Here is a 22,591-nt window from a genome sequence, read left to right on the forward strand (position 1 = left end):
TAATGGCCCCTTAAGCTGTAAGGCACGTGATGCCAAATAGGAAAGGGATGAGTCCCCCTAGGGGGAGAGCCGGGCTGCTCCAGTGGCTTGGGGTCTCCAGCTGGCCCCACTCTTCCTACTGGCAATCAAGGGAGGATTTTTTTAGCCGCCCCAAAAAATCAAGACACTCACGCAGAGGAATCATAGAACATCAGTCATGTGAGTTATCCCACCAAGTCTGTGTTGTTCCAATCCCATCATAATTCCTTGACTGTGCCAGGACTTCCAGTTCTCCCTGCTCGTTTCCCAGGCTTCTTGCATTTGTGTATAGGCGCTTCAGATAACTCAATGATCTTCCCGCTTTCTCAGCGTGAGGCAGGAGTCCTCCTCTCTTGCGCTCTCCTGCTCGTGCTTCCTCCCTGTATCCCACTTCCCTCAGGGCTTTGGTCTCCTGCCCCCGGTGAACCTAGTTTAAAGCCCTCCTCACTAGGTCAGCCAGCCTGCTGGCGAAGATGCTCTTCCCTCTCTTCGTTAGGTGGAGCCCATCTCTGCCTAGCACTCCTCGGACCACCATCCCATGGGCAAAGAATCCAAAGCCTTCTCTCCGACACCACCTGCGTAGCCATTCGTTGACTTCCACAATTTGACGGTCCTGTCTCCTGCTGCTCTCCATAGGCCAGCCTTCCTAGCGGTCTTCCACCCCACCCACCCCTTGCCTGGCAGCTAGGGAGAGGGGCTCCATGTCCAGCGTCTTCTCCACCTGCTCTCTAGCAATTCCCAGGGCTTCCTACCTGCAATTTCCCTTCTTTCCTCCCAGGCTCCTGTTTTACCTCCCCACAGCCTGAGCTCGCCTCACCACCCACCTGGCAGGGTGCTCATTTTGTGCACATGGGGAGGAGGTGGGGCTGGAGCTATCTCCCCTTAAAGGGCCAGTCCCTCAGTGGCAGAACCCCCGACCCGCACCCCCCACACTCATCCTGGGAAACATCACTCAGCAGCCTTTTGTCCCAGCCTGGCATCACTAGATAAAACTGCAGCAGCTCGGAGCCTGCCACTGACTGGAGTGATGGAGTGGGGCTTGGCCCAGCAGGGGGAAGAGGGAAGATCGCTGGGTGGTCGCACAGCCTGCAAGTGAATGACAAAAAAAGGCACATTGCAATCAACAAAGCAACAGAAACACCAGCCAGGTAGCAACCAGGGGCTCTCACCAGGCCCCCACAGGCCCAATTTGCCACCCTCCTCCTCTTCCTGGCAAATCCATTTCAGAGGCCAGAGGACCTCCTGGTGGCCAGCAAGATCGAAATCAAAAGCCCATCCCTGCACCAGCACGGAGCTTAACACAGGCCTGTGTTTTGGGCTGCGTCTTGTCCTAGCATTTAAAATTACCAGCATAGACATAGTCCCACTGCGCCATCTCTGCTGCTGCTCTGTGGATAATTGAGGATGGCGGAGCTGGCACCAGCGCCCCAGCTGGTTTTGAACCAAATAGGTTGCCAGGATTGAGAGTGATGGTGGGAGAAACAGGCGCCCGGACTCTTAAGGTAGGAGTGACCGGAAGCCAGGACTCCTGGGTTCTCTTCCCTCCTCTGTCACTGACTTACTGTGGGGTTTTAAGGCAAGTCTCTTTGCTTCTCTGTCCCTCAGTTTCCCCATCTGTTAAAGAGAAGGATCGCTCTTCCCACACAGGCTGGGGAGATAGAGATTCACATGAAATCCAGAGTATTAGGAAGGAGGCTGGGAAGACAGCCGCTCTAAAGCGAAAACAAAATAGAGTTGGGGCTTTTGTTCACTCTGGGACCTTCAGGTGCAGCCTGGACTTACCCCACAGCCCTGGGGAGGGAGGTTTTTGGGTACAGCTGAGCTGTCAGGGGTGCAGACCTACAGAGCTCACCCTAGAACTCCCAGTCCTGATTTCTCACTCGCTAAGCTGCTAGGACCCAGCTAAGCCAGTGAAACAGGGTTAAACAGAGCTAGTTGGAGAAGCTTTGACAAACCATCCTGCGGGGGGGGATGCAATTCTATCAAAACCTGAACCCTTTGCAAAAATCCGGCCATTCCGCCAGAATTGTGTTTCAGACAAAGCAAGTAGGACCAACGGTGGTGAAGTGGCCCAGGGTGACATTTTTGGAACAAAACGTTTAATTTTGTTTTGGGAAACAACTTGCCATAGTTTTTTAAAATGTTGCCTTATATTCTCTAACCCAACACAAAATCAAGAAGTCAAAATCAAGAGGTTTTCAGCACCGAAGTTCCCAGAGTTTCCCTGCGTGGAGAATTTGGAACAAAAACTGAAAACTTCCAAAGTGGCACAAAGCCAGATTTAGAAATCTCAAAAATCCTTTGTGAAACGGAACTTGCAGCCCCCCGCAGCTCCAGCAAGGACTGCTTCGCATCTCTCTGGACTTGTCTGTATGGTACATTAACCCACCCCAGCTGGGGTGTAAATTCCAACGTACACCAGCATTTCACACCCTAAACCGGGCCGCCGTGCACTAAAAGTTCCCTAGTGCACGTTAAGGTAGGACTGTTTGAAAGGGGGCTACATTAGCGCGTTCTAGGGAATGTTTAGCGCATGCCAGCAGGGTCCACACAGGACAAGCTGGTGCACACTAGAATTTACGCCGCACCTGGTTTCATGAACACATTGCCTTGCTGTTTTTCTAGCACCCTCAGTCCCCAGATCTGAACCCCCACCGACCCTGCCAGTGTGATGAGTCTCTATTTCGGTGACGGGGAAACCAAGGCACGGAAACGTCACCCATTAGTTCTTGCTAACAGCTGCCGACAACCCAGAACGCACTTAGAGGCAGATGCCCAAAACCCAGTCACCATGGCAGAAACATTGCTGCAGACAAACCACAGCCTGTTACTTAGGAGAGGCAGCTGTCTCCTGTGCTGTAGGACTGGCGTGAACTTGCCAAAGCCCCGTGCGCCCCCTGCTGGTGGCTGGGCACTACCAAACCCTGCTTCTCGGCTATTTGATGAGTAAGTTCTGCACCACAGGAAGCTGGGAAAGCAGAAAGAGAGAATAAAGATCAAGTCTGTGCCACAGAAAGCCAGTTAAAGAGAGAGTTCTACTCCCGCCCCTATCGCCAACAGGGCTGCCCACTTAGCAGCACCTACACTTGGAGTAATATTTTCTGCCCAGGGATGGTGCAAGGGTTAAGGAGTTTAGCACGTAAGGCTTAGCTGGAAGAGGCGAGAGAAGGAACTTGGTAAGAATCACAAGTAGCCCGGTTCCAAGACACTGCACTGAGGACGTAGCCAGGCTGATGGGAGAGATTTCACAATCTGAGATGAAAGTGCGTTTTCGCAACGCTCCGAGGCTCGGCTGAGTGTGTCGCAAGGGGTCTCTCAGCACGTGCAGCATGGCTTAGGGGTAGGGCACTAGACAGGGATGCAGGAGAGTTGGGTTCTATTCCCAACTCTGCCACCGACCTGCCACATGATCTTGGGCAAATCACTTCAACTCTGTGCCTCAGTTTCCTCTCCTCCCCCAATTTATTTAGACTGGGAGCTCTTCAGGGCAGGGCCTATCTCACTAGGGTGACCAGATGAGAGGAAGAAAATATCGGGACACATGGGGGTGAGGGGGGTCGCCGGCAGACCAAAAAAAAAAAGGCGGAGTGCCGCAAAGTATCAGGACAAACGCCTAAAGATCGAGACACCCTATATCTCACAGAGCGGCTGTGCAGGGCCCTGATCCCAACTGCTATGACAGTGGGTGGCCCTTAATGGAGATTCCCTAAGGAGGGATACAATCTCCCCTCCGCCCCCCTAAAATAAGTGGATTTACCCCAGACATGGCCAGAAGGAACCACCAGGTCTCACTCCCGTCCCATTACAAAAGAAGGCTTTATTAGTCATCACAGCGTCTCTATTAAAAGGATTTTACTCTGAATCAAAAAAATAATTTTAAAAAATCCCCATTTTACAGACATGTAGTGAATCTTCTCCCAAACTTAGGGGAAAAAACAAACACACACACTGAGATTTTCAACTTCTTGTAGCAGACAGCAGCCGGCCGGTCGCTGCTCTCCACCCTCAGGGAGTCTCTGGGGGTGAGGTTTGCGAGGCAACCCTTTTAGCCCCTGAACAAAGCAGCACCGTTCGGCCCTCTTCCACAGCACCAGAAGCATCTGGTTCTCTGGAGACGAGCTGCCGCATGGTATTGCCAATAGCCGGGTAGTGCCTGCTACAGCAGATTAACCCTTGCAGAGCCAGCAATACCAGCAAGCCGTTCTGCAGCAGCGCCCCCTAAATCAGAACCTTCCCCTCCATTCTGGGGCATGACTTGCACGCTGCACCCCCCCGCGTGGCTGCTGCATGACCTCCCAGTAGGGGGTGCCTGGGAGCGACACAGGATGCATGCCTACCTTTTTCCCAGATGCTTCCCATGCGTAGCTAGGAGCACAGCTCTCTCGTGGGGGGGCAGCCCCGTTAACGCTCAGCCCCCCTGCCAGGCTACGCTGCAACGAGGCAGGTCTCAGGCTGAGACACATGCGTGCCTTGCTGGGGAGGAGCCCAAGGACAGAATGCTGAAGAGTTTCTAGACCATCACCCAGGGATCTTGGGCTCACTAACCCTGCAGGGGGCGCCCTCACCCAGCTGTCACTTGACGGAAGTTAGCAGGGTTGGTTGCACCTCAAGGGGGGGAGCGCACCCCATCCTTTTAGAGTTCCGTTCCAGCTGAGCCTTCCCCAAAACAGGCCAACCTTTGCCGGCAGGCGAGTTCCCAGCTGAGCCGGTCACACTGGCGCCGCAGCAAACACAGAAAAGCCACAGGTGTCCTCACTACCACAAACCCTGGGGCACGGCTCAGAGGGCCCTTCGTGGCCCCGGGGCAGGCAGCCAGATGGGCTCGCTGCTCCACCAACCGAAGCGCGAACCCAGACCCTACGGTATGAATAGAGATCCAGAGAAATAGATGCCAATAAAGGACCATTTCAAAAGGGACGGGCGTCAGTGCTACCGGACAGGCCTTTCCAGCCCCTCTGCTGCAGCCCCAGTCAGACAGAGGAGCCGCAGGACAATTCGCCTCTGAAGTGGGCAGCGCGTTCGTACAGGGAGGGGGTGGCAGAGTTTGCAAGACCCGCCATGAGACCGATTCTGGGCAGGTTCGAGTCCGAGAGGCCCGGTCAGAGCTTCAGTCCTTTGCAGCTGACAGGAGGGAAAAAGTCCGGCGGTGCCCCAGGCCCTTGAATCCACAGCACAGAGACCGCCAGGTCCCCACAGGACTCAGCCTCGCAATCCCAGCCACGCCTCCACCAGCGCAGCAGTCCAGCCCCATGAGCAGGGTGAGTGCTCTGACAGGCTCCGAGTCCTGTGCCCCAGCTCCTGCCATGGGGGAGGGGGTGGCCCAGGCTGCTCCCAGCTGCAGAGAACAGGGCACTTGGGGTATTGGTTTTCCCTGGATGTCTCTGGCAGGCAGGTGCCGGCCTGAGGAGGGGCTCAGTCCTCGACGGGGACCTGCAGCGCAGAGTACACCATCACTCGGTTGTCTTCCTCCTGTTTACCTGCAAGGGAAGGGCAAAGGTCAGTAACTCAGGCAGTCCCCGGCAGCGGGGGGCCTGGCTGAGCCAGACAGCAATGGAGAACACATGAAGCAGCTTGGGTGGCTTAAAGGTTTCATACCCTTCTACCTCTGGCTCACAGGTTCGAATCCAGCTTCCGCAGGAGGCTTGCGATTAGCTGCAGTCTGTGCCCTAGCAGGGGAGGTTGCTCCATGGTGGACGTCCGTGGCCCACACCAGTCTCTTTGCTGGGGGTCTCAGCTGCGAGAGCAAGGACTGAGCAGCCAACCGAGAGCGAATGTCTCGCAGGGCCAGGGCTGTGGCTGCGTGTTCTCTATTGGCTCGTGGGGCTGGGGGATGACTTGGACCTACCAGGGCTGTTTCCCCATCACTGGGTTTAGACGGTTAGTGATGGAGCAGCGCCTGGCTGGGAGTCTCCACCACAAGAGAGCCTGCGCTCCGGGGGGAATAGCCCTCCCCCACCAGACATCAGGGGTGGAGCAGTCCCGGATCTAGTGGAAATCCCTGGCTAATCCCATCCCACTCGCTTCCCCCTCCCCCTGCAGGCCAAGCAGGATCAGGGTCACAGAGGCTTGCATCATTTCGAGCCAATTGTTCTGGAGCGGGTCATTAGGTGGGCGTTGTGTGCACCCAGCCAGCTGGGAGTGGCTGCTATCCATGTGCCACTGCCCGCCACTGCCCGCCACTGCCCCCCACAGCACCCTTAGGCCAAGGGAGTCTCCTGAGTGGATTAGTGCCACCATCCAGCACTTTCAGCGAATGTGGTCTTGCTGCCCCCACTCCCCCCGGCTAGATCCTTACAGGAAAGGCAGGCGAGGACGTTGTGCAAGGAGCCGCCGGCCGTGAAGAAGGCCCAGACGCCCATGGAGATGGTGATGATGTAAATGGGGATGAGGCTGGCTTGGTACCAGGGATTCAGGAACGTCTAGGAGAGATGGAGGGAGAGCGAGGTCAGAAGTGCCACCGCCTTCCGTCTGCCTGCAGAGCCCTGGCACCCGGTCCCAGCGACTGCCCCCGGTCCAGGCACTCTGCTCCACGCCGTCACATCTAAGTCTTTGGGGGCGGGGGAGATGGGCAGCATCCGCTCCCCCAAGCGGAGTGATGCTGATCCCTGCTGCAACTTCTGCCCAGCAGTTTCATCATGCAGAGCTTAGTGGATAATACAGAGCCCCTTGCAAGGGGCTTTCGGGATCCCTAAGTCCTTTACTAACACTGCTTAAGCCCCCTCCAGCCCCATCTCCTCACAAGCACGTCAGGATCAGCTGCCGCAGGGGGAGGGTCAGAACAGGGAGCGACTAGCCCTGAATGAGCTTTTGTGACATTTCAGAAGACAAGTGTACTCTGTAGCACTTGCTGCAACCCGGACTATCCCATTTCCCACTCCCCCCGGCTCCCATCCTCCCCCCGGCTCCCATCCTCCCCCCAAAGCCCAGGGCAGTGCCAGCCAGCCATCCCCACACTGCCGGCCATCCCTGTCGGATCCGATCACCTCTCTCTATCCAGCACGACTTCAGCCCCACTCACCAACCCGGACGTGATGAGGTGACTGGCCACTACCAGCGCCAGGGACCAATACCGCCGCCTCTCGCAGGCGTCAAAGAAGATCACCCCCCAGAATGTGTGTAGGAAGACGACGGCCATGGTCAGGAATGCTAGGAGGCGGGAGAGAGGTGGGGGTCAGACCAGTGTGGTGTCAGCACCCTAAACCTTCACAACAGCAACATGTTACCACAATCTCCCCACTTCTATAACACCTTTCCACGTGGAGGATCCCGAAGCATTTTGCAGACCGGTTTGTGCATGGCTACTGAAATGCAGCCACCTCTGGAGTGGAGCCCTGCAGCCATCCCAACAATAAACTTTTATAGGAGGAGGTGGGAATCGTTTCTCCAGTGGAATCTGAAGTTGGGAAAGGGGATAAATTTGAGGCTAACATCCCGGTCTTTATGGGGATCATTAGCGACCCTAAACAATGAGGGCCTAGGTGTCACATCTCATTTGGAAGAAGGATTCACAGCTGTAGCCACAAGCGGTTCCTCCCGGCTACGTAATGATAACCCTCTTCTAGTCCCTTTGATCCAGGGCTCTCAAGACACTTGCTAGATTCAGAGTCCCACCAGCAGGGAGCCACATTTTTAGTGAGGGCCTAAGGTCACACAATGATCAGTGGCAGAGCCATGTCTAGAACCCCACTGAAGTCAAAAGGAGGTGTACCGTTTACTTCAACGGGGCCAGGATTAACAATGGCGCTCTAGCCTCCCAGTTTCCTGTTCTACCCAGTAGATAGCACTGCCGCCCAAGATGGATTGTGCTGTGGTGATCTATTTAGCTCTTGGAGGACAGGAAGGGACGGGGCAGCCTTGCATCACGCCCCAACAGTCTCCTCTGGTTCTGGGTGCATCTGATCTTCTACAGCCGGAGGGAAAGCTGGTTCCCCCTGCTGCGTTTGACCTGGGCTCTGAGCCCAACCCAATAAACATCAGGACAGGAGCGGGCCCCATCATTCCCAAGCGCACAGGGGCTCCTGCCTTACCTGACGTGATGAAGTAATAAGGCGAATCCCCGTGGATCCCCACGATGCCCGGGCCTATGGAGTCCGCCAGGATGTTAATGACCGAGAAGACCCCGCTGATGATCCCGAAGGATAGCCCCGATACTAGGAGGAGGAAGAGGATATTGACCAACAGCGCTGAAGTTACCAGTGGCTGCGCGAAGCACCACAATGAGCTTTGGACTCCTTTGACAAGCGCGGGGGAGTTCCCCGGCATCTTGCACATTACCCCTGCTCTCCCAGGAGGCGAGGAGACAGACTTAGCATCCGGACATGCCTGGAGAATTCAGCGCATCGCAGGGCTGTGCCCAATGCGTTCTGGGGCAGAGAGGGGAGGAAGATGCATCTTAAGTGCACGCCAAGGCTCCTGGCAAGTGGCAGAAGTTAACAGAGGGAAGCGTGACTGCCAGCCAGCGACTGCAACACAGAGTCAGCAGCGCCCGGCTGTTCTGTTCCAATTCTTATATCACCCCCATCACCGTGGTATCTGGGCACCCTAGACCTGCTGCAGGGCACGGCCGAAACGGGGCGTGGAGGGGTCAGTCATTTACGCGGGGGGAGGGGAAGCACACGCTCTTGCCCAGCAGTTTACTCACCATAGGCCATCTGCTTGAGGGAGATGGGAGACTGCCCATCCTCACTGAGCGTCGCCAAGCCTTCGTCGGCTTTCCTGGGGGGCAGAGGAAGAAGAGAACGGCCCATGGGTTTGAAGCAGGAGATGCACTGGAAGGGGGGCTGGCGGCATACAGGGGGAGGTGGTATTGATCAAGCAAGTGGCAGAGAAAAAGGGCAGCTAATTGATCGTATCTACAAGAGACGGGGGCAACACACTTGGGAGTGGGTTCGACGATCAGGTGCCACCCACGGTTTCTAATAATAATGCCTAGTTCTTTTCTAGTGCTTTTCATCAGCAGATCTCACCCAGGAGGGCAGCCTCATGGGCCCCATTTCACACAGGGGGAAACAGTCTGCTCCTAGAGGGGTGCTCTTACTTGAGTAGCTTGAAGTAGGCAAATCGAAACGCCTCCTGCAGCAGCACCGACACCGCGGCCCCAAAGACGAGGAGGCCATATTGCAGCCTGGAGTCCTCCCGATTGCTGAGGTGCACGGAAATGAACCAGACCAAAGAGGCCAGCAGCAGGGACACTAGCCAGAAAAACGCCCTGTCAGAGAGAGAGAGAGAAATGGGAAACAAGCGAAGACATGTGTTGTCACTGCAGCAGTCTCCCTGTGGGTCATGCGCTCAGTAAGGGAAGTTTTATCATCTCAGACCACACTTGATCATGCTGGTGTGAGACATGCTTCTCCCAGGCAGGGGGTAAGAAGGAAGTGTTTGGCCTAGGTTCTACTCCTAGAGCTGACACTGACTCACTCAGCAACTCTGGGCAAAGCACTTCCTCTCTGTTAAATGGGGAAGGTTCAAGAACATGAGTCTTCTTCCTAGGCCCATCCTTGTGGTGAGAAATGGACCACTACAACCATCGATCTGGGCTGCTCCAACTCCCTTCCATCAGCAGCAAACACCTCACGCTGCTTCTGACTCATGGGCATCACCAGGTGTTGTTACTGATTGACTGGTAGCTGCAACCCTGCAACAGTCAACACAGAGGAGCAAATACTGGGGGGGGAGGGGGGGGGTCTTAAGGAAGGTTTCAATATAGTTTTTTGCAAATAATAAATGTCCATTTGTCAAGTGGCGCCCGTAACCCCCACCCACTTGGTGGGGCGCTCTATCACCCCCTCGTGGTGGCAGGGCCATTTATAAGCCTGTTCCAATGTGGGTCTTTTAATTCAGGCAGTAGAGCCTCATGGTTTTCTACCCAGAGGTTCAATGTTCAATCCCAGCTGCCAGAGACTCACCGTGGGACATTGTATTACAGGGTCAGCCTGCAGCCGAGAGACACACGTAACCGGCTCTTTAAGAGCACAACATACAACACCGCACAGCAGCTAAAGCAGCCAAGCAATGCGAACCCCCACCCCAAAGAGATCCTGCACAGTAGTACAGTGCAAACACTGAGCACTGCGTGGACTTTAGAGTCGCAAAGATTTGAGCAAAGGTGGATTAAATCCGGACCACGCTTGCTCCGTAGCTGCTGTTTGGCACCAATCGGAGATGTCTCACCCAGCCTGTACGGTTGGTACACAGATTACATGGCTAAGGTGCAGATAAGGTTGCAGCCGTGTGGCCATTGTGTCCCGTCTGGAACACGAGAGTTGAAGTCCGGGAACTCAAATTGCTGGGAAACCCGGAGACGTGGGGGGCAACTTAATCCTCCCAAGAATGTTCAGAGTTACGTCCGAAAGGCAGAAAAGAAAAGGTGAGAAGCCAGGAAATGCAGGGTTAGTTTTCCACTTTCCAAAAGGTGCTAGAAAGTTAAAGTCTCACTCTGCCTGGAATGGGGGAGACTCAGCCTAGCCCAGGTCTGTCACCCAGAGACAATACAAACAAGACTTCCCAAGGGCCCGCAGGCAACCCCCAGGCTAACCCAGAGAGAGAGGCAACCTTCATCTCGCCCCCGACCTCCCACATGTGATCACCCCTACAAGTTCTCCACCCCGCAGGACGATCAACCTGATGGGGTCCCTAGCAACCCCCTATCCCAATGAGCCCCCACCCCCAGCTGCCAGTATGATCACCCAAGGGGTCCCCCCCAGCTCCTGGGGACCCAGATCCCCCACAGGGGTCTCTAGCACCTCCACCTCAACACACACCCTGACTGGGACCCCAGACAAGTCCAGCCCCTACCCCAAAGGGGATGTCCAGTATGGACCCACCCCACCACCAGGTGGATCATGTGGGCGGGGGGGTTCCCTGCACCTCCTCACCAAGGGTCCCCCCTTGATTCACCCAGCCCTAGCATCTTCCATGGGGGAGCCCCCTCAGCCCCCAGCTCCACCCCCAGTACTGGGCCCCCACACGAGAAGTCCCTCTTACCAACCCCCCTCCCCCCAGGCAGCTCTCCCCCGGGGGGGGGAGGCTGTCCCCAGCCCCAGACTCACCCCGCCACCAGGATGATGACCCGGAGCGGGTCCCCGGCCACAGTGAGCAGGAAGAGGGAGAAGGCCGGGCCGAAGGCCACGAACGTACAGCCGAAGAACACGGTGGCCCCCATGGCTGGGGGGGGTGGGGAGGGGGCGTCAGGTTCTGGGGCCCAGGACGGGGGCGGGGGGGGGGGGGGGGGACAGGCTCTGGGGCCCGGGAGAGTTGGGGTCAGGCCGCCCCACAGCTACCCCTGGCTAGGAGCCGCCGGCGGCTGCACCTGCGTTCCCTCCCGCTACGGAAGCCGAGCAGGGGACGACAAAGCCCGGCAGTGGGCCCCGCCTCCAGCGGATTGACGTGGCCTGGCTGACCAATGGGCGAGGCGGGGCGCGTGCCCCCCGGGCTAGGTTGTCGCCGGCACCGCTCAACCGCCCCGCCCCACGGCATGGCGGGAGTTGTAGTTTTATATGGGCGTGGCCACAGGCGCCAGAGGCCGCGTGGGCGCGCGGATGCTCAGAGCGGAGCATGCCCAGAATGCTGCGTCCTGCGAGCAGGGCAGGACTGGGCTTGGGCTGGCAAGGCAGAGCAGAGCAGGGCAGGGCTGGACTGGACTGGGCAGGGGTTTTGCTAATGTCTTAGTGAAAAATGCACAGAAAACTCAAGGTGCAAACTTTGGATCTGGGGCTGAACGCCCCCCAAGTCCAGGGTTTTGGGGAGAGTCATTCCTCCCCCCCCAAAAAATCCACACACCCTTAAACAGTATTCACCAGCTCGAGGCACAGCATGGAGACAAATGGGTGTGAGACAAAATCCTTCTAATGAGCTTGCTGGAGCTCTTTTTTTTTTTTGGTTCTGTGTTTGTACAGCACCTAGCACAGTGGAGTCCTGACCCCAGATGGGAGCCCCTAGGTGCTGCCACTACACAACTAATAATAACTAATAATGTGTGATTATTTATATTTCTTGCAGAGCCTAATGGGTGCTTTTCTTAAAGCCCCAGCTCCTAGAATCAAGTTACTATGTGAGAATTTCATCTTTCATTTTTTTTTTTACAAAAATAAGTTTCTCACTCTCATGTCTGAAATGTGAAAATATGAACCCTAAAGGCTACGACACCAGAAAGCACATGAAAAGAACCCCACAGTGGTTCTTGTTTAAAATCTCATGATTTTTAAGCCAATGCGTGATTTTGAGGAGCCTGACCTGACATGATTTTTGAATGCTTGGGATTGGCAATATTTTTAATGGGGTCTGTATGGCTCCCTGGATTTTTCGTTAGCAGTCGCCCGGCTTAAATTTCCATTCAGCCACAAGGTGTCACTGTGGTAGAATCACATTTCATTGCAGCGCCCAGAATTGGCAATCCAATTAACCCTCTGAATAAAAAATAACTAACCCACCAATGATCGCAGCTTGTGGTTGAAACGAACAAACATTTCAGGGCGCTGAGCTCCAGCCTTGCTTAAACACCAGATGAGCCAGCAACCTGCCTACTGAATTTAAAAACAACACATATGTAAAAGGCAGGGGGCAAAAAGTGAAACAGTCTAATAGAAGATGAAAGGGAATGCACTTTAAAGATGAAAGCCCCAGGAGAAGGGAAGTATTAGTTCTTTCTGGTTTTAAACTCCTTAGGACCTGTTTTTCAGCGCATCCACGTCTCCAAATGAAGTGAACGTGAGCTGAAAAGCATTTCTAAAAATCAGCCTTCGTTCATATTCACAGCCTGGTTTATTAATTCATCATTATATGTTCGTAGGCCCAGCTCCTCTAAAGGGTTTTGGGTGTCTAACACTATTGAGTTCAAAGGAATACCTTTGCCCTAGTGTCTGTAGGATCAAATACCTGTACTTCTATAACCCAGACCCCATTCATGTCAGAGGGAGTTTCATGCACAGAGCTGAGGCTGTCTATGGCCATTAATGTGCCCCGACTCTATACCGGGATGGATCAATGGGGCTGCAGGAGACCTTTGCATTGGAGTTGCCGACTCCCTCTGAGCTGTCAGTGCATTGCAGCTTTTAGAATTAAATTCAAGATGCATTTACTCTCTGCTGCTTTCCATTTTTAATTTAAAAAGTGACTTTAGTGCTGCTAAGAAGAGAGAATTTGACAGCCTTGGAAATTGGAGTCTTCTGATTGTCAGTCCATACAACAGCATGGCAAACTTCCCCCACTCAGTCTCAACCCTGAGCTGCAGGGCCCATAGCTGGAGGGAGATGGGAGTTCTGTTTCCATGTCTTGGTTTCATTGCCCTGACTACAAACAAGTAAATGCCAAGTGGACAGGTGCAGGCTCTGAGCAGTTTTAGTTTGAGTCCTACAATGTTTTGCGTAGGCCATCAAAATGACAACTGGATTTGAACCTCTGACGTAGGCCTGGTCTACATTTAAAAGTTACACTGGTATAAATATGTTGGTTAGCAGTGATTTCTTACCAGAATAGTTATGCCAGTACAGCCCACAGTGTGTGTACAGTTAGACCGGTATAAAGACGCCTTGTATCAAGATAGCTAATTTCCCTTTCCATATGGAAAGGAGCTATAGTGTGATCAGCAGTTTTATATCAGTATAACTACATCGAGACAAGGGGAGTTGTACTGATCTAACTATACTGGTATAGTTAAAGCAACACAGCTTTGGTTTGTAGACAAGGTTAGAACTCGGTGGGAAATGTTTTTCCCATGCTGTGAGAGTTTTCAAGATTTTTGACATTTTTTTCCCCACCCGGAATTGGGATGAAAACTTGAAATCTCAAAAAAAAAAATTGCAAACTAATATCTGAATTTTTTTTCATATTGGGTCAATAGAAATTTCAATTTTGTCCTTCCCCCCCTCCCCCGCTTTGACCTTTTCTCTCGTATAAATCAACTGAAATTTTGAAACAAAAAGTGACTTTGAACTGAAAAATGAAACTCTTCATTTAGAAAACGTCAAAATGTTCGGACAGTTTCAAAACTGTTCTTTCCTCCCACGTTTCTAACTGGGAGATTCGTTGAAACCAAACTTTTCCCGTGAACAGCTTCGGTTTGGACAAATCAGCATTTTCCACAGAAAAATCTTTTCGTTGGAACATCCCCAGCCAGCTCTAGACAAGGCCTTAGACGGGAAAGGCTCCGGACCTGTTCCCTGCCCTCTGAGACCGTACACTCCCTGTTGGCTCTCATTTGCAGTAGAGAGATCATTTTGCAAAGCCCTCTGAGACCACGCTGAGGGATGCTATACAAACGCATCCTGTCGTATAGGTGACATCAGCCCAGCTCTGCAGCGCTCACTCTTACCCTTGCATTTCCTTTAAGTTCCCCCGTCAGCGCAGACCCAGCCTGCGGTATTTCAAAAACTCCCCCAACGTTGGGCATCCTATTTTGAGTTCTCATTGAAGGCGAGACCAGGAAGGAAATGAGACAGAACTGGCCGCATCTTTTTTTCCATTCAGCGTGCGGAGACATCGGCTCTTTGAATTCTCACCTTGACCGTCTCTGACTCACCCTTTTGTCCAAGACCACAGACTCTGTGATGTGGCTTCGCTTGTTGCATTTCTATTGAAATGAGGCCAGTAAAAAGCACCACTGCACCGTCAGGGCTTTTTATAGCCTGCATCGTCAAATCCTTCCGAAATCCAATTCAAGACAATACACATTCTTTCCATTTCCACTTCTGAAATAATGCAGCCTGTGGAACTGGGGGCATAAAATCCCAGATGATGCAAACGAACCAGATAAGGATGGCTATGCTTCCTTGGTCCCGCTGTTCCTTCAGAAAGCGTCACATGGAGCAGCAGCATTATCTAGTAGGCCAGGCACTGTATAAGGACTCAGGAGACCTGGGATCTATTCCAAGCTCTGCTACTGACCTGCTGGGTGTCTTTGGAAAAATCGCTTAGTCGTGCGATACCTCAGTTTCCCCATCTGTACAATGGGGATAATAGCACTGCCCTCCCCCACAAGTGGGTTGTAAAGATCCCTACATGAAGAACTGTGAGATGCTCAGATACTACGGTAATTGGGGCCAGACGAGTATCTAAGACAGGGACTGTTTCATTGTGTGTCTGTGCTGCGTCTGGCACGATGGAATCTCAGCTGGAACCCCTGTGTGTTACTACAATAGTCACTGCTGTATTTCTTTGTTTATTACAGGCTGGCAAAATTCCAACTGCTTTCCACCAGAAGCCAGTCATTATTTTTTGATGGATGAGTAAAATGTCATTCCTTTTTTCATCTACATCATAGTCAAAGCAACCCAAGCAATTCTGGGCCTGAGCTAAGCAATTTTGCAAAGCCGGTTCATTTTCAGCTGTTTGCTTGGTGGAATAGGCTCAGAACTAGAGCGGGAAGTCTAACAGATTTCCCAGTTCACTGGCAAATATGGGGAAAAAAATTGTTTCAAGCCAAACTAAACACAAAATGTTTCAAAATTTTCTGCAAATCAAAAAGTTAAAAAAAAAAAATCATTGTGGGTGGAATGAAATATTTTGTTTCCGACCACTTTTATACATTTTTGATTTTTTTAAAAATAAAATTCACGCAAAAAGGGACAAAGTCGTTTTTGAACCGAAAAAGCAAAACGTTTCGAGTTTTTCTGAATGTCTTTGTTTGTTTTCCATCAAAACCATTTGGCAAAACAGGCACAAATTTGCCGAACGTTCGGTGTCACTGAATCAGCATTGTTCACCAGCCAGAAGTTTTGGATGAAAAATTTCACCCAGCCTCACTCACGACACCCCCCTCTTGGGCCTCAGTCCCCAGCACGTGCAGTCCTTTGTCCCCAGGCGACATGGTGCAGAACCCTACCATTCCAGTCAAATAAAGCGGGGCAACCATTTTGCGTTGGCATAAGTGATGGCACTAGGAGTAGGTCAATCAGGGTGGTGATGGACATTCAGCGCCCCTGTGCTGTTTCCGTGAGTCTGAAGGAACCAGGATCCTCTGACCTTACGTCAGCATAACACAAGCAATAACTTCATGCTGGACACACAAACTAAGGCCCTGATCCTGCCCTGAAAACCGCCTGGTCAGACTCCTGCACCCAGGTGGACTCCCATGATTTTAATGGGGTTCTGTGCAAACAGAGATTTACCCAGGCAACTCTCAGTACAGGTTCAGGGCCTAAAACGAGCAGACAGCAGCGTGGGGCCATCACGGCTTCTGCTCATTTAACACCAATGAGAACCAGACAAGGTGGGTGATGGTTCCAATGGGATAGTCCGTCTCTTTGGGTCCTCAGCCCCCACCGTCTGCCTCCTCCCAGAGCCGGTTTCAGTTCTAGGCACTTCGAAGTTATGGATCTGATGTGAGCAAAAGACATATTTGTAATGGGTGGTGTGTGTGTGCGTATGTGTGTGTCTGGGAGAATCAACATGCTGCAGTGTTAGAAAGACATCGTGTGCTAGGTCTAGGGTGACCAGATGTCCCTATTTTATAGGGACAGTCCCAATATTTGGGGCTTTTTTTTTTTTTAATATGGGCTCCTATTTCCCCCCACCCCCTGTCTCGATTTTTCACACTTGCTGTCTGGTCATCCTGGCTAGGTCCCAGTTGCTGCTGATCGTTATTAAAAACCAGGAGGGCAATTTGGAGCTAGCAGAAATTATCCAGCACCTTCAAATAATGGGGCAATCTACTCTTGGAAATACCAGACATGCCCCATCCAGCGTGATTTCTGTGCAAATACTTGCCAGTGGTACCTATCACCACCACAGCCCATCCCCCAGGGAGGCGTTCACTGCCCATGTTATTGGACTCTTTTGAAGTCTAGTAGACAGCAGCCCTTGAGCTGGGGTTGCAGGACGGTAATTATTTACTCCTACAGACATGCCGCTTGTCAGATACCTGCTCTTGTCTTCCATGGGTAAAATCCTTCAGCATTTCTTAGAGCATTTACCTTTAGAATTGAGAAAACGGAACATCTCCTATTATAGACTCAGAGAACTTAAGAGATCCCCATGCTCTGATATAGTCTTAGCATGATCTCTAACAAGGCACCGTTACAGAGCATGAACCTTATGAAGATTAATTCATTTGAATTCTAAGTGTCCAGTTTATTTTGTAGCCGAGGACGAATGGAGGTTAATCACTATACCCTCTTTTATCTCTGCAGTGTTGGGAGCACAGTTATCTCTGTACCCGACTCAGCAATTCCTGTTTGTCGGAATTAGTGCTACGGCAAAGATCCCCTGTTCTTCCAAAGAAAAACTGGAAGGAGGTGGCATTTCGGTTTATTGGTACAGGAGAAGAGAAGGCGAGGGGCCCACCTGCATCAAGAAATGCTTAGATGATCAAAATGTAAGTAAGTTTGCCTGCAAACCCGAGACACACGGCATGACACTGGAAATCTACAACGTCCAGCAGAACGAGTCTGGTGACTATTACTGTGCTGTTAAAACCAGCAGCTATCTGATTTTCGGCAATGGATCCACACTGATTGTTGGAGGTAAGGAAAGATAATGGTGTAATGCAAGGGGAAAAGTGATCGGCAATGCTGAGATGTTAAAAAAAACCCTGGAAAATGGAACAACATAATACCATTTTCAAAGCTGAAATGGCTGAAAAGGGGAAACTAAGCTGAAAAATGACAACTAAACAGAGCTGCTAAGAAGCCGATTTTGCAGTTTTGGGGGATTCAATTAAAAATGTTCAGTGGTCAAAGATGACAGGGTTTATTTTAAAGAATAATAAACCCACCTAGCACATACCTAGTGCTTTCCACCAGTAGATCTCAAAGCATTTTAGTTTTACTCTCATCACTATTTATAGCTGCCAGACTGGGGATGCTTTTGACCTAACAGCCATGAATGCATTTAGCCAAATTTATCCTTTTCTTTTTGCAGAATGTTTTACTTTGAATCAATCCCCATCTCATGAGATGAACATTCCTAAAATCCGGTCAGTTACACCCGTGTAATTGTATTGATTTCAGTGGAAGTGTACAATTGTAACAAAGTAAAATCGGTGCCCTTAATTAGATAATAAACAGATGGTAGGTCTGTTGTGAGTCAGACACAGGATGGAACAATAAATTCTCTGCTTTATTCTGCTCAGACAGCTACACCACCAGCAGCTGGGTTTTGCTTCTGGCTCCATCTCTCCCTGGTCTTATTTCCACTGGGACGGTTGATCTGGCTTGCCTTGTTCATGGAGTTTCCAACCCAGTCCAAATTTCCTGGAATATTTCTGGGGATTGGCAGGAACAAGCACTAATGCGATCACTGAAAGCAAAGGATGGATCCTTAATGCTCATAAGTCACATTAGCATCCCGAAGGACGCCTGGACCAGTGCGAAAATTCTCACCTGTGAAGTCAAATTCAACTCTTCTGGCAACAGTGTGAAGAAAAGTGCCAGGTATATTGAACGTGAGTGATTTGATATTTGCTTCTGGAGTTAGAGGGGAGTAAGATCTAAGCTATAGCCATGGGACGCGCTCTCAGTCAAAGCTGCTTTGAAATGATAAATTAAAAAAATAAATATTTTGTCATCACGGAAAGCTGGAATGTATGAACCTTTCAGTTAATTAGGTGCAGAGAGACTTGCAAGGAACTTTGAGAAGGGAAAGAAGAGGCAGGGAAAGAAAACGCCACTCTTCTTTCTGAGGCCATGTCTACACTAGGAGTGCTTTACTGGTGTCGAAATAGCAGTTTGCTATACGGGATAGCTCAGTGGTTTGAGCATTGGTCTGCGTAAACCCAGGGTTGTGAGTTCAATCTTTGAGGGGGCCACTTAGGGATCTGGGGCAAAATCAGTACTTGGTCCTGCTAGTGAAGGCAGGGGGCTGGACTTGATGACTTTTCAAGGTCCCTTTGAGTTCTAGGAGATAGGATAGGATACTGGCAAAGTGCTTCCGATGTGGGTGCAGCTACACCAGGAAAGCTGTGCTTTGTACTGGTCTAGCAAAGCCACTCCCACGAGGGAAATAGGTGGCACTGGTAAAAGCCTACAGTAGGAGCACCCGTCAGTGAGGGATCACACCTCTTCACATCTCGACGGGAGTAGTTAGGTCGGCAAAAGTCTGTAGTGGTCTGAACCAATGTGCACAAAAAGCCCATGTGTGAGGTAGGTTCCACGGTGAAATAGTACCAAATATCCCTGGGAGAGGTGCTCTCCTGGGGCACAGAAGGGAGAGGAGTGGCAGAAACTGCAGAGTAGGTTTTGGGAACAGGCTAAATCACTGACCCAAGGGAATATTATTCATTGGCCTAATGAAAAGGGAGAGTGAAATGGATCGAAGGCTCCTGCTGGCTTGTTCTGCAGAGGTGGGGAATTTTTCAATTAATCTTCTTGTGCCAAGAAGTGTCAGTTTGTCAAAACCAAAACAGTTCAGGAGACAGGGTCAGTTTGGACGAACCTCTCGTCTTGACAAACTTTTGGAGGAAAGCTTCAAAATCGTGGAAATGTCTCTTTCTACGTTGCTGAACTGGAAAGTTTCAGTTTTTCAGGTGAAACCTTTTTGTGGAGACGTTTTTGTAAATTCAGACTAAAAATAGGTTAAGAAGAAAAGGTCAAAATTGAAACAAAATATTCTCAGTGACCCAAACCCAGTGTTCGTTCCTTTGTTTGTTTTGGATTTTTGGGTCACAGAACTTTGAGATATCGACTTTTTCTCCCGATTTGGGACGGGAACATTTTTCAATGTCTGGAGAATATTCAGGGGACTGGCAAACCGTGTCCTGCCCAGCTCCGTACACGCTGTGCAGTCATGACCGTCTCTACTCAAGTGAGTCAGTTGTGTCTGCTTCCTCCCCAGGCTTTGACGATGGATGCTTTCAGTACGCCGTTCCCCTGGCAGTAGGGGGAGCCCTGGTGCTGTTGATGGTGTCTCTGAGCCTTGTTTGGATTTGCTGCCCTTCCACTCGAGGTAATGACCACAGTTCATCCCAGAAACTCCTGCAGAGCGAAGTCCCATTCCCATGCTTCACCCCAGGGCATTATTCGCTCCTGGGATGACTGAACACACTGTATATTAGACAAACGCCTGTCAGGGATGGTCTAGATAATACTTACTCCTGCCACGAGTGCAGGGGACTGGATTAGATGACCTCTCGAGATCCCTTCCAGGCCTATAGTTCTATGATTCTATTTGTCACGCTGCCTGATCTCAGTAGCTTTGTTTTCCGAGGGTCTGATTCTCCACTGCCCTGCAGCTTGTCTGATTCTCCGCTCACTCCCCTGCTGTGAATCCGGTCAACCCCGCTAAAGTCACTGAAATTACATGCGGGTGTAAAGGTGGGGGGGGATTTGGGCCCCTGGGATGGTCATGTAACACTGTGCAAGGCGGGTTTGAAACGCTACCGGATCAAAGCAGTGCTGATCGACTCCGATCAGTGCCGCTGACTGCACAGGGTGCAGGGCAAACCGAATCAGGCCCGACCTCTGGAAGTTGTTTCCCGCCTCTGGAGAAAGGTTTGATTTTGGCGACGAAGGGAGGCGATGGACCCATGGAGCTGCTGTGGGTGGAGGGGAATGTTTTCAAAAGTGACCGAGGGCCAGATTTTCAACGGTCTTTAGGCACCTAGAGACACAGAGAGGCGCCTCGTGGGATTTGCAAACGCACCCAGGCACCTAAATCCCATTGACCTCCATGGGAGTTTGGCACCTCACCTGCTGCAGTGCTTTCAGAAATCCCAATAGGCACCTATCTGCATAAACACCTTTGAAAATCTAGCCCTTGTGAGCATTGGGACTTAGTCCAGGTCTCCACTTGGAAGGCTTTACTGGTGCAGTCACATCCCTATGGCAAAGCGTCCCTAGTGGAGACACAGCTGATACCAGCAAAGCTGTGCTTTTACCAGGACCGATTATTCCAGCTCCCCCACGCAAGAAAAGCTACACCGGGAAAAGTGCAGTTTTGTTGATACAACTGAGTCTACACTGGGCCGTCTGCCAGCACAGCTCTTTGTACCCCTGCCCGACAGCGAGGCTGGCAGAAGTCTTTAGTGTAGACCTGGCCCAAGTCCCAATGACTTTCAATGAGACCAGCTCTCCCCAGGACAACGTTTTCAAAAGCACCTAAAGGATGTAGGTCCCAATGGGAGTTAGGCACCTAAATCTTTCTGAGGATCCGGTCCTTGGTCCCTTAGGTGCTTTTGATCAAGTTATTCCTGGTCCATAGTTTGTCAAGTTTATCGGTGCTAAATCTCTGAATATAACCATCTGTCTGTTTGCCCTGTGCTGGGCGCGGGGACCCCATGAGTCTGTATGCTCCTTTTGGGGAAATGCCAATGGAACAGGACCTTACAAATGTCTCTTTCTGTCTCAGGATTCCAGGCCTGCAGCTCAGCACCGCCAGCCCCAGAGGAGCACCAGGTATGGCGTGTTACCAACTGTCTCTGTCGCTGCCCGTCTCAGACATTTCAATGCTCCCATTCACTTAGGGGCCTAGATGGATTGATCCATAAAGTGGCTTTAATGGCAAAAGTAGCAGAATGGGGGTGGGGGAGGGAACTGGGCTCTATCTCAACTCTGTGTGTGATGTTGGGCAAGTCCCCAAATGGCTCCGTGCCTCAGTTTCCCCATCTGCAAAATAGGGAGAAGCAGGGGAATTCTGGGAGGTTTTATTAATTGGTTCCAGTTATAAGATCTTCAGGGCAGAGTCTGTCTCATGATATGAGCAGGTCATTAGCCCTTAACAGAGAGAGGAAAGATGGCCCAATGGGTAGGGTACTAACCTGGGACTTGGGAGACCTGGTGTCAATTCCGCTACAGATTCCCCATGTGACATTGGGCAAGTCACTTAGCCTCGGTGTGGCTCAGTTCCCCTCTGTAAAATGGGGAAAATAACCCTGCCCCACAAGGGGGCGGGAATAAAGACATTAATAATCGAGGTGCTCAGATATTAGAATAATGGGGGGCCAGATAAGGACCATAAAGAGAGAGAAATAATATTTTAAAGCTCTTTGAAATTTGCACAGGAAAGGCCCTGTCAGAGCAAAGTTTGTCACTAACCAACTTCTTAAAGTTAGACTCCAGGGACAGTTTCCAATTTGACAAAACACCATCGATAGGGAAGGCAGAGGCGGAAGAGGGAGTTTTTAATAAGGCCTGGGGAGGGTAAGCTCATTTTGATGGTCAGTCCTGTCACAGTTGATACCAATACAGGACGGGGGGTTAATTTTCCTGACTGTCACCGTGCAGGATGGGCTTGTGTACTGTCAGCTGGATTTTGATTCGAGGCAGCGTGGCCGGAGCACGATGGAGCGACCAGCGAGAGGGAAGAGTGAAAAATCCTGACCTACCTGGTACAGGGGGATCTGAACTGGCAAACTGACTGCTGATCCGAATGGGATGAGTTGAATCCTTCCTGGCTCCCAGGTCTCGTCTGGGCTCAATCTCTGCACCAATCGAGCAAAACCAAGTTAGTTACATTAGCGTAAACCCCGTGTAGGGACGCGGCTTTACAGCTAATTCAAAGGTATTGGGGTTAGTTATATTGTTCCTGTACAAGCAATGCCAATAAACACCATTTGTAACTGTGTACACACTGGGGCTTGCATAGATTTAACACAGTCGTTTCCCCTGATTTAGTTAAACTGGTTCAGAAATGGGATGGTTAGATG

General features: G+C 51.3%; 2 protein-coding genes across 4 annotated transcripts; one reads left to right on the forward strand and one right to left on the reverse strand.

The window, feature by feature from the left end:
- Positions 1-3,853: 3,853 nt before the first annotated feature.
- APH1A (aph-1 homolog A, gamma-secretase subunit) lies at positions 3,854-11,237 on the reverse strand. 2 transcript variants are annotated; one of them, XM_034756727.1, is made up of 7 exons: positions 11,067-11,237; positions 9,056-9,226; positions 8,660-8,733; positions 8,046-8,168; positions 7,037-7,164; positions 6,314-6,437; positions 3,854-5,495 (listed from the first exon to the last, which is right to left on the reverse strand). In XM_034756727.1, exons 1-7 carry the CDS (start codon positions 11,177-11,179, stop codon positions 5,431-5,433), a joined length of 798 nt encoding a protein of 265 aa, XP_034612618.1. In that variant the 5' UTR covers positions 11,180-11,237; the 3' UTR covers positions 3,854-5,430. The 2 variants fall into 2 exon arrangements, with proteins under 2 accessions (XP_034612618.1, XP_034612619.1); XM_034756728.1 differs by lacking the exon at positions 11,067-11,237 and adding an exon at positions 10,189-10,270.
- LOC117869682 (immunoglobulin kappa light chain-like) lies at positions 10,249-22,591 on the forward strand. 2 transcript variants are annotated; one of them, XM_034756725.1, is made up of 6 exons: positions 10,249-10,384; positions 17,142-17,474; positions 18,083-18,394; positions 19,783-19,893; positions 21,295-21,341; positions 22,170-22,591. In XM_034756725.1, the coding sequence occupies exons 1-6, from the start codon at positions 10,348-10,350 to the stop codon at positions 22,263-22,265; spliced, it is 936 nt and encodes a 311-aa protein (XP_034612616.1). In that variant the 5' UTR covers positions 10,249-10,347; the 3' UTR covers positions 22,266-22,591. The 2 variants fall into 2 exon arrangements, with proteins under 2 accessions (XP_034612616.1, XP_034612617.1); XM_034756726.1 differs by lacking the exon at positions 10,249-10,384 and adding an exon at positions 16,811-16,892.

This window comes from Trachemys scripta, chromosome 24, assembly GCF_013100865.1.
Source record: "Trachemys scripta elegans isolate TJP31775 chromosome 24, CAS_Tse_1.0, whole genome shotgun sequence".
Lineage (NCBI taxonomy): Eukaryota > Metazoa > Chordata > Testudines > Emydidae > Trachemys > Trachemys scripta.

What these genes read in the sequence shown, in the direction of transcription:
- LOC117869682 (XM_034756725.1), top strand. Translation starts at nt 10,348, where the DNA reads ATGTTCAGAGTTACGTCCGAAAGGCAGAAAAGAAAAG. An exon ending in AAGTGCCAGGTATATTGAAC is followed by an intron (nt 18,395 to 19,782) that starts GTGAGTGATTTG and finishes CTTCCTCCCCAG; the next exon opens with GCTTTGACGATGGATGCTTT. An exon ending in TTGCTGCCCTTCCACTCGAG is followed by an intron (nt 19,894 to 21,294) that starts GTAATGACCACA and finishes TTTCTGTCTCAG; the next exon opens with GATTCCAGGCCTGCAGCTCA.
- APH1A (XM_034756727.1), bottom strand. Translation starts at nt 11,179, where the DNA reads ATGGGGGCCACCGTGTTCTTCGGCTGTACGTTCGTGGCCTTCGGCCCG. An exon ending in GTCATCATCCTGGTGGCGGG is followed by an intron (nt 9,227 to 11,066) that starts GTGAGTCTGGGG and finishes TCTCTCTGACAG; the next exon opens with GGCGTTTTTCTGGCTAGTGT. An exon ending in GCCTACTTCAAGCTACTCAA is followed by an intron (nt 8,734 to 9,055) that starts GTAAGAGCACCC and finishes TCTGCCCCCCAG; the next exon opens with GAAAGCCGACGAAGGCTTGG.